The sequence below is a fragment of the Coregonus lavaretus genome (assembly GCF_964263955.1).
Source record: "Coregonus lavaretus genome assembly, chromosome: 5".
NCBI lineage: Eukaryota > Metazoa > Chordata > Actinopteri > Salmoniformes > Salmonidae > Coregonus > Coregonus lavaretus.
In genome coordinates, this window is record NC_139992.1 from 56066642 (window position 1) to 56081890 (window position 15249).

Below are 15249 nucleotides of genomic sequence, written 5' to 3' on the forward strand. Positions count from 1 at the left end.
CCCTGTACCTTTTGCAGAATATCAGTCTGTCCCTGATGTTTTTTCCTGGAGAGAAGTGGCTTCTTTGCTGCCCTTCTTGATACCAGGCCATCCTCCAAAAGTCTTTGCCTCACTGTGCGTGCAGATGCACTCACACCTGCCTGCTGCCATTCCTGAGCAAGCTCTGCACTGGTGGTGCCCCGATACCGCAGCTGAATCAACTTTAGGAGACAGTCCTTGCGCTTGCTGGACTTTCTTGGGCGCCCTGACACCTTCTTCACAACAATTGAACCTCTCTCCTTGAAGTTATTGATGACCCGATAAATGGTTGATTTAGGTGCAATCTTACTAGCAGAAATATCCTTACCTGTGAAGCCCTTTTTGTGCAAAGCAATGATGACGGCACATGTTTCCTTGCAGGTAACCATGGTTAACAGAGGAAGAACAATGATTTCAAGCACCACCCTCCTTTTTAAAGCTTCCAGTCTGTTATTCTAACTCAATCAGCATGACAGAGTGATCTCCAGCCTTGTCCTCGTCAACACTCTCACCTGTGTTAACGAGAGAATCACTGACATGATGGCAGCTGGTTCTTTTGTGGCAGGGCTGAAATGCAGTGGAAATGTTTTTTGGGGATTAAGTTCATTTTCATGGTAAAGAGGGACTTTGCAATTAATTGCAATTCATCTGATCACTCTTCATGACATTCTGGAGTATATGCAAATTGCCATCATCAAAACTGAGGCAGCAGACTTTGTGAAAATTAGTATTTGTGTCATTCTCAAAACTTTTGACCACGACTGTATATTGTCTTTATAGTCAGTGCTGTGACTTCTTATTTCTTACGAAATTTACCAGCTAGGTGATGACTCCTGACTTTGTACACAAAAAATAAAGCTTTGGCATTTTAGAGTCACACCTCATCTGTGCTTGTTCGATTCTGGTGTAGATTACAGTGGCTTGCGAAAGTATTCACCCACCTTGGCATTTTTCCTATTTTGTTGCCTTACAACCTGGAATTAAAATGGATTTTTTGGGGGTTTGTACCATTTGATTTACATAACATGCCCACCACTTTGAAGATGCAAAATATGTTTTATTGTGAAGCAAACAAGAAACAAGAAAAAAAAAATGAACCCCCCCCCCCCCCCCCCCCCCAAAGTCAATACTTTGTAGAGCCACCTTTTGCAGCAACTACAGCTGCAAGTCTCTTGGGGTATGTCTCAATAAGCTTGGCACATCTAGCCACTGGGATCTTTGCCCATTCTTCAAGGCAAAACTGCTCCAGCTCCTTCAAGTTGGATGGGTTCCGCTGGTGTATAGCAATCTTTAAGTCATACCACAAATTCTCAGTTGGATTGAAGTCTGGGCTTTGACTAGGCCATTCCAAGACATTTAAATGTCTAGTGTTGCTTTAGTAGTATGCTTAGGGTCATTGTCCTGCTGGATGATGAACCTCCATCCCAGTCTCAAGTCTCTGGAAGACTGAAACAGGTTTCCCTCAAGAATCTCCCTGTATTTAGCGCCATCCATCATTCCTTCAATTCTGACCAGTTTCCCAATTCCTGCCGATGAAAAACATAGTGTTCTCGGGGTGATGATTTTAGTCTCATCTGACCAGAGTACCTTCTTCCATATGTTTGGGGAGTCTCCCACATGCCTTTTGGCGAACACCAAACGTGTTTGCTTATTTTTTTCTTTATGCAATGGCTTTTCTGGCCACTCTTCAGTAAAGCCCAGTTCTGTGGAGTGTACGGCTTAAAGTGTATCTATGGACAGATACTCCAATCTCCGCTGTGGTGCTTTGCAGCTCCTTCAGGGTTATCTTTGGTCTCTTTGTTGCCTCTCTGATTAATGCTGTCCTTGCCTGGTCCATGAGTTTTGGTGAGCGGCCCAATCTTGGCAGGTTTGTTGTGGTGTCATATTCTTTCAATGTTTTAATAATGGATTTAATCGTGCTCCGTGGGATGTTCAAAGTTTCTGATATTTTTTTATAACCAAACCCTGATCTGTACTTCTCCACAACTTTGTCCCTGACCTGTTTGGAGAGCTCCTTGTTCTTCATGGTGCGGCTTGCTTGGTGGTGCCCCTTGTTTAGTGGTGCTGCAGACTCTGGGGCCTTTCAGAACAGGTGTATATATACTGAGATCATGTGACAGATCATGTGACACTTAGATTGCACACAGGTGGACTTTATTTAACTAATTATGTGACTTCTGAAGGTAATTGGTTGCACCAGATCTTATTTGGGGGCTTCATAGCAAAGGGAGTGAATACATATGCACGCACCACTTTTCCGTTATTAATTTTTTAGAGTTTTTTTAAACAAGTTATTATTTTCATTTCACTTCACCAATTTGGACTATTTTGTGTATGTCATTTAAATGAAATCCAAGTTAATATCAATTTAAATTACAGGTTGTAATGCAACAAAATTGGAAAAACGCCAAGGGGGATGAATACTTTTGCAAGGCACTGTAACTCAAAAACGTAGTATTGAGTCTTATTGGGTCCTAACTTTTTTACAGAAGAAGTCCAAATTAATGGAAAAGATGAGCACTGGAAATTACATGGTGCTTATATTTTCCATTCATTTTAGAATGTGGCATATTGCTGTAGCTACAAAACAGATGGCCTGGGATCTTGACATAAGACTACTATTGAGGTCTGAAAACACCTGACAAAATTTTATTTTGATGTGTAATATCCCTTTAACACTCTGACTCCAGCTACATCATGAACCACCAGGGGACCTTTGGGGAGATCCAGCTGACAGTGCGTTATGTCACCCTGAGGAGCCGCCTCATCATCCTGGTCAACTCCTGCAGGTACTGGGCCAGGGAAACCTGCTATCACACCACACATCCTCACTCTCTCTATGTGCTGTCTTTATCACATTACACACACAGGCACGTGCACAGATTAGGCTCTAGGGGAGTCTGAGCATCTGACCTTTTGCCCTCCTATGAGGAAAGTGCCCTTTTAGATTGGTAGCATTTTTTTATTAATACATTTTTATTTTAGTCTCTTCTCTCCTGTTCTGTCATGAATTGCCCATCAAACTAGCTAATTTCAAATGTTTGAATCTTGGAAAATTCCCCCTCCCCCTTACATTTACATTTTAGTCATTTAGCAGACGCTCTTATCCAGAGCGACTTACAGTTAGTGAATACATATTTTTTTATACTGGCCCCCCGTGGGAATCGAACCCACAACCCTGGCGTTGCAAACGCCATGCTCTATCAACTGAGCTACATCCCTGCCGGCCATTCCCTCCCCTACCCTGGACAACGCTGGGCCAATTGTGCGCCGCCCATGAGTCTCCCGGTCGCGGCCGGCTGCGACAGAGCCTGGATTCGAACCAGGATCTCTAGTGGCACAGTTAGCACTGCTATGCAGTGCCTTAGACCACTGCGCCACTGCACTCGTCCTCCTGCTGCTGCACAAGCAGAAGCTGCCGGCACCTAGCGGTAGTATAAGTAGTGGCACACTGGGTACTTTTTTAATCGTATGTCGTCTTTCACGGTCAGGGACAGGAAGGATTCAATTTGAGTGTTTTTAAGTAGGCCTACAATGCAGATGTTGGCAGCAGAACAAACTTTTTTTCACTTTGAGCACCTGCCATTCCAAAGGTCTGTACATGGCCCTACACACATACACATACATACACACACACACACACACACACACACACACACACACACACACACACACACACACACACACACACACACAATCGAAGAGTTTACTTATTCATTCATCTCACATCTTGATGGATACAAACATACTGACATGCTGTACAGTCATATGGACACGTATTGCCAAATCACTGTTAGCACCCAGTCCATTGTGTAAACGTGTTATGTTCTTTACTCTGTAATACAATTGATAACTCTTAACATTGTTTGGAATGGCACTCCTGAGGATGATCAGACATTCAGAATAGAACATGTTCTCTGCCCTACGTCCTTCTCTTCACTTGGTTTCTTCATAATAAGCCAGACTCTGCTAGGTCCTCCTCACCCAAGCCTTACCCTCTTTGCTCTTTACTCCACAGGAACCTGTTCGCCTGCAGCAAGGACGGCTCCGATGCTTACGTCCGCCTTTACCTCCTCCCTGACCAGTCCTGGAAGCATCGCATGAGAACACAGGTGAAGAGGAAGACAGTGACTCCTGTCTTCAATGAGAAGTAAGGGCCTTACCTCCTTTGACCATCAGAGGGCATTCGTTTTCGTTTTTATTTAGTGTCCATAGGTAGCCTGGAATCCAAGCTCATACTCAGAGCATAGTGAAACAGCATTAGTGAAACACAGCATATGAGTTTGGATTCCAGGCTAGTCCATAAGTCCAATTCCATCTAAACTCTGTCAATTTAAGAAATGCATTCAGGGCATCCTTCTGATTAAGAGTCTCTGACAAACATGTTGTTTCTACATCTCCCAGGTTTGAGTTTGACATGTCCCTAGAGGAAGCGGGGACCAGGAAGCTGGACGTGGCGGTCAAAAACAACCGGATGTTCCACACGCGGGAGAGGAAGGAAATTGGAATGGTAGGTAGCAATAGTAGGGACGTCAAAGGTTCAGGCTGATGCACAGTCACGATGGACGCTCTAGTCTAGAGTTTAGTCTAGTCTGTGTTTAGAAGCATTTTTTTACTTTCTCCATAATTAAAGTAGTAATAAATATATGTAATTGTGAGTGTGCTTCATTCACTATCATCCTAAATGGAAATATTGAATTATTTTGACATGTCATTATATAATATTACGCTAATTCCCCTATGCTGGACAGAATGTTTTACTACATTTACATTTTACATTTACGTCATTTAGCAGACGCTCTTATCCAGAGCAACTTACAGTTAGTGAGTGCATACATTTTCATACTGGCCCCCCGTGGGAAACGAACCCACAACCCTGGCGTTGCAAGCGCCATGCACTACCAACTGAGCTACAGGGGACTAATACATTACACAGACTAACATTTTCACCACACACTATTTACAGGAAATACACATCCTTTTTACCTCAGATTGATGATGATAGTATAAAAGTTTATAGTCATCACAATTACACAAAATCGATTGCTTAAAACAGATCATTATCTTTGGTTTAATACCAGTGTTATATGCACTTGTCGGTGGCAGAACTTCAAACTCTGCTGTCATTTTCCAGACCACGGTAGCAAGACAAAATATAAACGTCTCTGGCCTCAATACCACACATGGATTTGAGGATCAAACTATCACTCATATTAGAGCCAACCCCTGTCACTATAGAGTGGTGAGGAGGAGGAGTCTACTGTGTCCAGAAGCGAATTCACCATACATTTTCAGGATTCAGGTTCACTCAAACATTGTTTTATGCTTCGTTTTACTATTGACAGTTACAGCTGATTTCGGGATTGTATATCGATTTGCTCTCCTTAAATATTTGTAATCTGATGTATTCGTTTCAGTCTCTGAATTGTCTAATCAAACTTTTCGCTGCCAGCTCCTGATATCAGGGCATAAAAACGACAATCTGTGTCCTGAATTACCCTAGTGCGCATGTGCGTCCAGCAATATCCTGTCCTGAGCTTGTTTTCCCTGGCTAATCTAGCTGGCTAGCTGAACTATGCTAGTTTTCATTCTCATTGCCCAACTTCATAAATACTGCCCCCTCAACATCAAAATTATGTATTGTTTTGTTGCATAATCATGACTGGTTTGAGCTATCTGTGGTGTAGTAAGGCAAGGATGGCGAAGGATACTATTGCTACTTAACGCTGATCCAAGTTCAGTTTTGAGCTCTACCGGCATCATTGGCATAGGGTCAGCTGGACGTTTCTGACTGGTCTTCGAACAGTGACAACGGGCAGCCTCTCTCCGCTTGGCTTGATGGGATATATAGTGATTTTGCCAACACAGCCAGATGTGTACACAGTCTAGTACCCTTAACCTTTTTAAACTGACTATCATATTTGTTGATTCAATTTGACTTAATTAGTATAATGAGTAATCCAATGTCACAAGTTAATTGACACGAGAAAACTCAAGAAAATAGCAACTCTACAGAGTGCCAATGGTTACAGTGAATGGCTAAATTAGTTCTGGATACAAAGGGTCCATGGAGCTCCTCCTCCTCACCACTCTATTTAGAAGTCGATGTGAGAATATAATTCGGCAAAGTTAATTAAGTAGAAAAAGTCTTACAGAAGGAAAAGTGTTGTATTTCCTATTATAAGACTTTCTACTACTTTGGCGAATCATATTCTCACATGGATTTCAAAATAGCGACAGGGGTTGGCTTTCATTTGAGTGATAATTTGACCCTCAAATCCATGTGTTTTTGTAGGAAGAGTACAATTTTTTATTATTGTCACCTGGTTCCAGTTCCATTGAATTCAATACAAATATCGATGTGCGTGATTAATTTGCGCGCACTATCGTTTACAGTAGAACAAGCTAATCATTTCCAGTCTAGAGTGACCGCCTGGTAAATATTGGCGTGCGAGCAGTTTTAAAAGGTACTGGTTTAGCAAAATACAATTTATCTGAACACAAGTGCCATGTGTGTGTGTAGGGAGCAATTTGTATGTCTTGGTCTTCAGCATATTGATTATGCATTTTGACATTTAAAACCAGTGTTTGACACTCGGCTATAAATTTTTTTTAAAAAAAATGACAACAGGAAGCAGCAACAGTATCATATTCAACTTATGTTTTAGGAATATAAATGGTACTGTTAACATTATTTTCCAACAGGATTCTTCTTAATCAGGTAAAAACTACTGAATGAGCCAAAAACGTGCTATAATGTATTGATTTGGATGACGTATAAGTGAAATCGTGAAAATATGTTTGTCCTGCCTAGCAAAAGCAGAGGTGACAGCCAACACCATCATCATCATTACCTACCTTAGGAACGTTTTTCCATTTTATATACATGTATGATGATAATTGAGAAAAGTGGGATTACGTGCTTTCCTGAATGTCAAGAAGTCGGCTCATGTATGTAATTTGAGTACAATGATAATTCGGTTTCCCAGTTAAAGTGCCTTCAAGGAAAGCCCCTTATGCATATAGCGTGTTTTAAAATTGTGATATCTTGTGTTTTATAAATCTAGACAAATATTGTTGAGCTTATTAACAGATCTGCTGTTAATTTTGTCCACAGGTACTAATAGATCTTTCTCAGATGGACCTGGTAAAAGGCTTCACAGAATGGTAAGCAGGGCACTTCATCCTCTTCTTTTCTATAATTGGAGTGGTCTCCATTTCCTCCTTCTCTATTAATCTAATGGTGTAGTCAGCATTTGCTGTGCTATAAAGGGACTGGTGCCTTAGCTCTGCAATTGAGTGCTTCTTCTCTTCTAAAGGAGTCAAAGGGTAGCACCTGGAGACTTGAGGTACAGTTGAAGTCGGAAGTTTACATATACACCTTAGCCAAATACATTTAAACTCAGTTTTTCACAATTCCTGACTTTTAATCCTAGTAAAAACTCCCTGTCTTAGGTCAGTTAGGATCACCACTTTATTTTAAGAATGTGAAATGTCAGAATAATAGTAGAGTGATTTATTTAAGCTTTGATTTATTTCATCACATTCCCAGTGGGTCAGAAGTTTACATACACTCAATTAGTATTTGGTAGCATTGCCTTTAAATTGTTTAACTTGGGTCAAAAGTCTCGGGTAGCCTTCCACAAGTTTCCCACAATAAGTTGGGTGAATTTTGGCCCATTCCTCCTGACAGAGCTGGTGTAACTGAGTCAGGTTTGCAGGCCTCCTTGCTCGCACACGCTTTTTCAGTTCTGCCCACACATTTTCTATAGGATTGAGGTCAGGGCTTTGTGATGGCCACTCCAATACCTTGACTTTGTTGTCCTTAAGCCATTTTGCCACAACTTTGGAAGTATGCTTGGGGTCATTGTCCATTTGGAAGACCCATTTGCGACCAAGCTTTAACTTCCTGACTGATGTCTTGAGATTCAATATATCCACATAATTTTCCTTCCTCATGATTCAATCTATTTTGTGAAGTGCACCAGTCCCTCCTGCAGCAAAGCACCCACACAGCATGATGCTGCCACCCCGTGCTTCACGGTTGGGATGGTGTTCTTCGGCATTATGTTCAAACAGTTCTATTTTTGTTTCATCAGACCAGAGGACAAGTAAGATCTTTGTACCCATGTGCAGTTGCAAACCATAGTCTGGCTTTTTTATGGCGGTTTTGGAGCAGTGGCTTCTACCTTGCTGAGCGGCCTTTCAGGTTATGTCGATATAGAACTCGTTTTACTGTGGATATCGATACTTTTGTACCTGTTTTCTCCAGCATCTTCACAAGGTCCTTTGCTGTTGTTCTGGGATTGATTTGCACTTTTCACACCAAAGTACATTCATCTCTAGGAGACAGAACGCGTCTCCTTCTGGAGCGGTATGACGGCTGCGTGGTCCCATGGTGTTTATACTTGCGTACTATTGTTTGTACAGATGAACGTGGTACCTTCAGGCGTTTTGAAATTGCTCCCAAGGATGAACCAGACTTGTGGAGGTCTACATTTTTTATTTTATTTTTTCTGAGATCTTGGCTGATTTCTTTTGATTTTCCCATGATGTCAAGCAAAGAGGCACTGAGTTTGAATTTAGGCCTTGAAATATATCCACAGGCACATCTCCAATTGACTCAAGTGTTGTCAATTAGCCTATCAGAAGCTTCTAAAGCCATTACATCATTTTCTGGAATTTTTCAAGCTGTTTAAAGGCATAGTCAACTTAGTGTATGTAAACTTCTGACCCACTGTAATTGTGATACAGTGAATTATAAGAGAAGTAATCTGTCTGTAAACAATTGTTGGAAAAATTCCTTGTGTCATGCACAAAGTTGATGTCCTAACAGACTTGCCAAAACTATAGTTTGTTAACAAGACATTTGTTGAGTGGTTGAAAAACAAGTTTTAATGACTCCAACCTAAGTGTATGTAAACTTCCGACTTCAACTGTATGTCCAGTAACCTTATAGGTCAGCATTAAAGTGGAGAAAATAAATATTGGAGAGGAACAGGTGGTCCAACATTCATGGCAATGTAATACTTTTTCTAAAACTGTGAATAAATGAATGTGTGTGCGGCGTAGAAAATGCCTTCTGGGAACGCTATGAAGTCCAAAAGTTATGTTTGGAGTTAGAAATTTGGCTGTCAGAAGGATTACAATGTAAATGTACTTTTGATCTGTCTGTCTGTATATTTCAAGACATGGCATATCAGGGTACATTAAGATACCCGATGGGTTGGATGATACTTTTCTCATCAATCATTTTGTAAAAAAGTATACTTAAACTGGAAATCAACCAATCCTCTATCGTTAACACAATGGAAAGGTCAAATGCGACGGAGAGAAACAAAATTGTGCAGTTTGAGGCCATGTGGCGGAGAGTGATGATAGGTGGGTCTGGGCAGGGTTGATGTTCAAATCAAATCAAATCAAATCAAATTTTATTGGTCACATGCGCCGAATACAACAGGTGCAGACATTACAGTGAAATGCTTACTTACAGCCCTTAACCAACAGTGCATTTATTTTAAACAAAAAAGTAAGAGTAAAACAACAACAAAAAAGTGTTGAGAAAAAAAGAGCAGAAGTAAAAAATAAAGTGACAGTAGGGAGGCTATATATACAATAGAATAAAGTGACAGTAGGGAGGCTATATATACAGGGGGGTACCGTTGCATAGTCAATGTGCGGGGGCACCGGCCAGTTGAGGCAGTTGAGGCAATATGTACATGTGGGTAGAGTTAAAGTGACTATGCATAAATACTTAACAGAGTAGCAGCAGCGTAAAAAGGATGGGGTGGGGGGGCAGTGCAAATAGTCCGGGTAGCCATGATTAGCTGTTCAGGAGTCTTATGGCTTGGGGGTAGAAGCTGTTGAGAAGTCTTTTGGACCTAGACTTGGCACTCCGGTACCGCTTGCCGTGCGGTAGCAGAGAGAACAGTCTATGACTAGGGTGACTGGAGTCTTTGACAATTTTGAGGGCCTTCCTCTGACACCGCCTGGTATAGAGGTCCTGGATGGCAGGGAGCTTTGCCCCAGTGATGTACTGGGCCGTACGCACTACCCTCTGTAGTGCCTTGCGGTCAGAGGCCAAGCAGTTGCCATACCAGGCGGTGATGCAACCAGTCAGGATGCTCTCGATGGTGCAGCTGTAGAATTTTTTGAGGATCTGAGGACCCATGCCAAATCTTTTTAGTCTCCTGAGGGGGAATAGGCTTTGTCGTGCCCTCTTCACGACTGTCTTGGTGTGTTTGGACCATGATAGTTCGTTGGTGATGTGGACACCAAGGAACTTGAAGCTCTCAACCTGTTCCACTACAGCCCCGTCGATGAGAATGGGGGCGTGCTCAGTCCTCTTTTTTTTCCTGTAGTCCACAATCATCTCCTTTGTCTTGGTCACGTTGAGGGAGAGGTTGTTGTCCTGGCACCACACGGCCAGATCTCTGACCTCCTCCCTATAGGCTGTCTCATCGTTGTCGGTGATCAGGCCTACCACTGTTGTGTCGTCGGCAAACTTAATGATGGTGTTGGAGTCGTGCCTGGCCATGCAGTCATGGGTGAACAGAGAGTACAGGAGGGGACTGAGCACGCACCCCTGAGGGGCCCCCGTGTTGAGGATCAGTGTGGCAGATGTGTTGTTACCTACCCTTACCACCTGGGGGCGGCCCGTCAGGAAGTCCAGGATCCAGTTGCAGAGGGAGGTGTTTAGTCCCAGGATCCTTAGCTTAGTGATGAGCTTTGAGGGCACTATGGTGTTGAATGCTGAGCTGTAGTCAATGAATAGCATTCTCACGTAGGTGTTCCTCTTGTCCAGGTGGGAAAGGGCAGTGTGGAGTGCGATAGAGATTGCATCATCTGTGGATCTGTTGGGGCGGTATGCAAATTGGAGTGGGTCTAGGGTTTCTGGGATTATGCTGTTGATGTGAGCCATGACCAGTCTTTCAAAGCACTTCATGGCTACAGACGTCAGTGCCACGGGTCGGTAGTCATTTAGGCAGGTTATCTTAGGTGGCTATATGAGGTGGCTATAACACCAACTGATGTTGTGGATGTTTATGTGCGTCTGGATGTTGTTTGTATGTGGATGTTTTGTATCGTTAAGAAATAAAATAAAATGAACGTACAAAAAAAGGTAATGAAATATGCTGGCTAAAGAATGCAGAACATAGTCGGTAAATGTGAACATTAACATGCACATTACCACCCAGTCTCTTGCTTGTGGTTCTGGGAATAACAGCCCCATAACAGTTCAGTTCATAAAAGATTACTCATGCCCACAGGACCTATACACATTCTTTGCTGATGTTTGTCAACATTTCTGTTGACTTTCTTATCTTGATGGTTACTAACCGAAACATTGACAATCAATGTGCAGAGATACATTTTGCATATGGGAGTCATATTTTACAATGATGTAATACTATACATACTCATTCTAGTTCTACTAAGCTACCTGCCTCATTCTCTCTGGGATCTCTCTTTCTCTCTTTCTCATTAGTGTGTCCTCGGTCCCTGCACTTGAACCTTCAGTAACTAGCTCTGGTGTCAATCACTATCAACAGATATGAAAACAAATATGTTAATCATTTACAGAGAATAAATATCATCGCTGTCTGATGAAAACCTCTGATCTCCAAAACAGAAACTTTCCAGGAAATGATTTTTTTCTCTCCATATTTTCCCTTCAGAAGCTATTTTTAATAAATGTTATTGGTCCTAGAGTACATTGAGGGGAGTTAGTGCATTCAATAAATGTATTTTAAAAAACAATATGCGACAATATGCTAGACATACGCTGAGTATACCAAACATTTGAACAGCCTCAATTCGTCGCAGCATGGACTCTACAATGTGTTGAAAGCGTTCCCCAGGGATTCTGGCCCATGTTGACTGCAATGCTTCCCACAGTTGTGTCAAGTTGGCTGGAGGTCCTTTGGGTGGTGGGCCATTATTGATACACACAGTAAACTGTTGAGCATGAAAAACCCAGCAGCGGTGCAGTTCTTGACACAAACCGGTACACCTAGCATCTACTAAGATGGCACTTAAATATTTTGTCTTGCCCATTCACCCTCTGAATGGCACACATACACAATCCATGTCTCAAGGCTTAAAAATACTTATTTAACCTGTCTCCTACCCTTCATCTACACTGATTGAAGTGGATTTAACAAGTGACATCAATAACATTTACATTTACGTCATTTAGCAGACGCTCTTATCCAGAGCGACTTACAGTTAGTGCATACATTATTCTTTTTTATTTTATTTTTTATTACTTTATTTTTTAATACTGGCCCCCCGTGGGAATTGAACCCACAACCCTGGCGTTGCAAACGCCATGCTCTACCAACTGAGCTACCTCCCTGCCGGCCATTCCCTCCCCTACCCTGGGCCAATTGTGCGCCGCCCCATTGTTCTCCCGGTTGCGGCCGGCTACAGCAGAGCCTGGATTCGAACCAGGATCTCTAGTGGCACAGCCTTAGACCTTAGACCACTGCGCCACTCGGGAGGCCAATAAGGGATCATAGCTTTCACCTTGATTCACCTGGTCAGTCTATGTCATGGAAAGACCAGGCAATCTTAATGTTTTGTATACTCAGTGTATGTCAATCACACTAACTCTAAATATGGACCTTCCTGATCTGAAATTTCCCCATTATATTCTCCAACAGGTATGAACTCACTCTACCCAGACTGAAGAAAACCGTCTAGAAGGAAGACCTTTACTCCTCAGTCACAGCAATGTGTGCACCATTGGTGTGTGTGTGTGTGTGTGTGGTTCTCAATAAAAAATAACTGCAGTGGTTATAGCCACCTCATATAGACTGTAAGGAATCAAAACCAGTGTCTTTCTACAGTATCAATTTCTGTACTCATTCCTCTCAGGGTCTGAATTGTACTGTAATTCACACCAAAGGTCAAAGGCACAATTAATTTGCTCTTAAAATAGTTACTTTTACTTATTGGAAGTCGAAATGCCCAACTTGCACATACTATGTTTGAATTTCAATACGATATGGGTGCTCTTTATATAAATGTAGACGTCAATGTTATTTTTTAAAGACAGGCTTGGGGTTTTAATCTTGTTTGTTACCATAAAAAACCAAAGCAATATAATCAACTTTTTTATTGTGCTTTGTGAAATTATTCACTACCCTTGCCCAGTTTTCACATTTCCAAATAAAAAACTGAAGATGTCTTGATTGCATTAGTATTGAGTTTGAGTAAATTTTTTACAGGGACAGTGCACATTAATCAACGTTTCAGTAAAAGTGCCGGTTTTAGCCAGCCGGCAAATTTTCAACCGCAGTCCCTGGGCAGGTTATTAAAAACAATTACAATAACAATACAGACAAACAATGAGCAGTGAGCACATGCAGAGCAACATATGACAAGCAACACGTAGCACACATACAGAGCAATAGCACAAAAAGCAACAAAACAAAATAAACCAATCCGTTGGACCCTTAAAGGGAAATTCCCAAATTGTTCTACTTCATATTCATAATCTCCAGCACCAACATTAACATATGTGACTGGTTTCAGGAAACTAGGCTTATGTCGCGGGTCAGTACTTCACAGGAGAGCCATTTGAACGTAAGCGTTCTTTTAAAAATCAAAATGCGTTTTTTGGCAGAAATGCCTTCTGGAACATGTGAGCGTTCATGTGCCTTAATAACAAACTTGTATGCCATCTGTAAAAAAAGAATAGAATTGTTAAATTACGAGCCTAGTTGGTTAAGCCACAGAAAAAGACAGCAACCTTCCCACTAGCCATGATTGGCTGAGATAATGTGTGGGCTGGACATGCCGAGAGAGGAGTTCGGATTGGTCTTCCATATAGCACGCTTCTGTCTATTTGAGCTGGTCAGTATGTGTTGGTAATCCTGTCTAACGCAGCTTTTTAAAACATGTATTGTGTATTGGAGTTGCATAAGTGTTGCTCTCCACTTTCTGGAGGGTTGAGTTTTGAAATCAGTGGAATTAGAGTATGATAGCTAAAGAGATGGAGAAAACACCTGTCTCCGGATTACATCTTCAAACTAAGGGCAACCATGGCATCCATGACAGGGAGATGCGTCCATCCATAATGTATACGGGTACGATAGTCTAGCTAGCTACATTTTCAGATATTACACGTTTCTAATTTTGACAGAAAGTGGTTTCATTTCAAGTTAGTGTACTGTTAGCTAGCTAGCTAACGTTAGCTGGCTGGCTCGCTAGCTAGCTAACGTTACGTGTATGATCTTATTCGTATCTCAGAGCCATTTGCTTGCTAACATTGACCCTGGTTGGTTAGCTACCTGCAGATTCATGCAGGGTAGTAAAGTCATGAGTTGGAATTATGGTTCATTGTTTAACTAGCTAACTAACGTTACGTGTATAATCGTATTATTCGTATCTCAGAGCCATTTGCTTGGCTAGTTATAGCCTAATGTTAGCTAGCTAACATTTAACCTGGTTGGTTAGCTACCTGCAGATTCATGCAGGGTACATCAAGAGTTGGGATTATGTTTCATTGTTTAGCTAGCTAGCTAATTTTAGCTGGCTGGCTCGCTAGCTAACGTTACGTGTATGATCTTATTATTTGTATCTCAGAGCCATTTGCTTGGCTAATTATAGCCTAATGTTAGCTAGCTAACATTGAACCTGGTTGGTTAGCTACCTGCAGATTAATGCAGGGTACATCAAGAGTTGGGATTATGTTTCATTGTTTAGCTAGCCAGCTAATTTTAGCTGGCTGGCTCGCTAGCTAACATTACGTGTATGATCTTATTATTTGTATCTCAGAGCCATTTGCTTGGCTAGTTATAGCCTAATGTTAGCTAGCTAACATTGAACCTTATGGTTAGCTACCTGCAGATTCATGCAGGGTAGTAACGTCATGAGTTGGGATTATGGTTCATTGTTTACCTAGCTAGCTAGCTACATGTCTTAACAAATGACTCTACTATGCTAGTAACCATTTCTGTCTGAGTATGCCAGAGCACAGAATAACTGATGAATTTACGAACGCACAACACCCGTTGAATATGGCCGGTGTCAGTAAATGTCAGCAAAAAAGCATACAGTTACAGCCCCAACGCTCTGGATAACATAAAAACAGCCTAACCAGCTCTGCTAGGGCGAGCTGGTTAGGCTGTTTTCATGTTATCCAGAGGTAAACAATGAACCATAATCTCAATGTTGTGTCTGGAAGTAGCTAGCAAGCTAGCCAATGTTAGCCAGTTAGCTTGG

At 41.8% G+C, this 15249-nt stretch overlaps 1 protein-coding gene across 4 annotated transcripts in view; it reads left to right on the plus strand.

The window, feature by feature from the left end:
- The window catches only part of esyt3 (extended synaptotagmin-like protein 3), a 63177-nt gene extending 49954 nt beyond the window's left edge, over window positions 1–13223 (plus strand). For all 4 annotated transcript variants that reach the window (XM_084161956.1, XM_084161958.1, XM_084161957.1 and 1 more), the window contains 5 exons: window positions 2709–2807; window positions 4037–4168; window positions 4423–4528; window positions 7136–7185; window positions 12684–13223. In XM_084161956.1, coding sequence (XP_084018082.1) covers window positions 2709–2807; window positions 4037–4168; window positions 4423–4528; window positions 7136–7185; window positions 12684–12723 — 427 coding nt within the window. In that variant the 3' untranslated portion in view covers window positions 12724–13223. The remainder of the gene's footprint in view (window positions 1–2708; window positions 2808–4036; window positions 4169–4422; window positions 4529–7135; window positions 7186–12683) is intronic.
- The last annotated feature ends 2026 nt before the right edge of the window (window positions 13224–15249 follow it).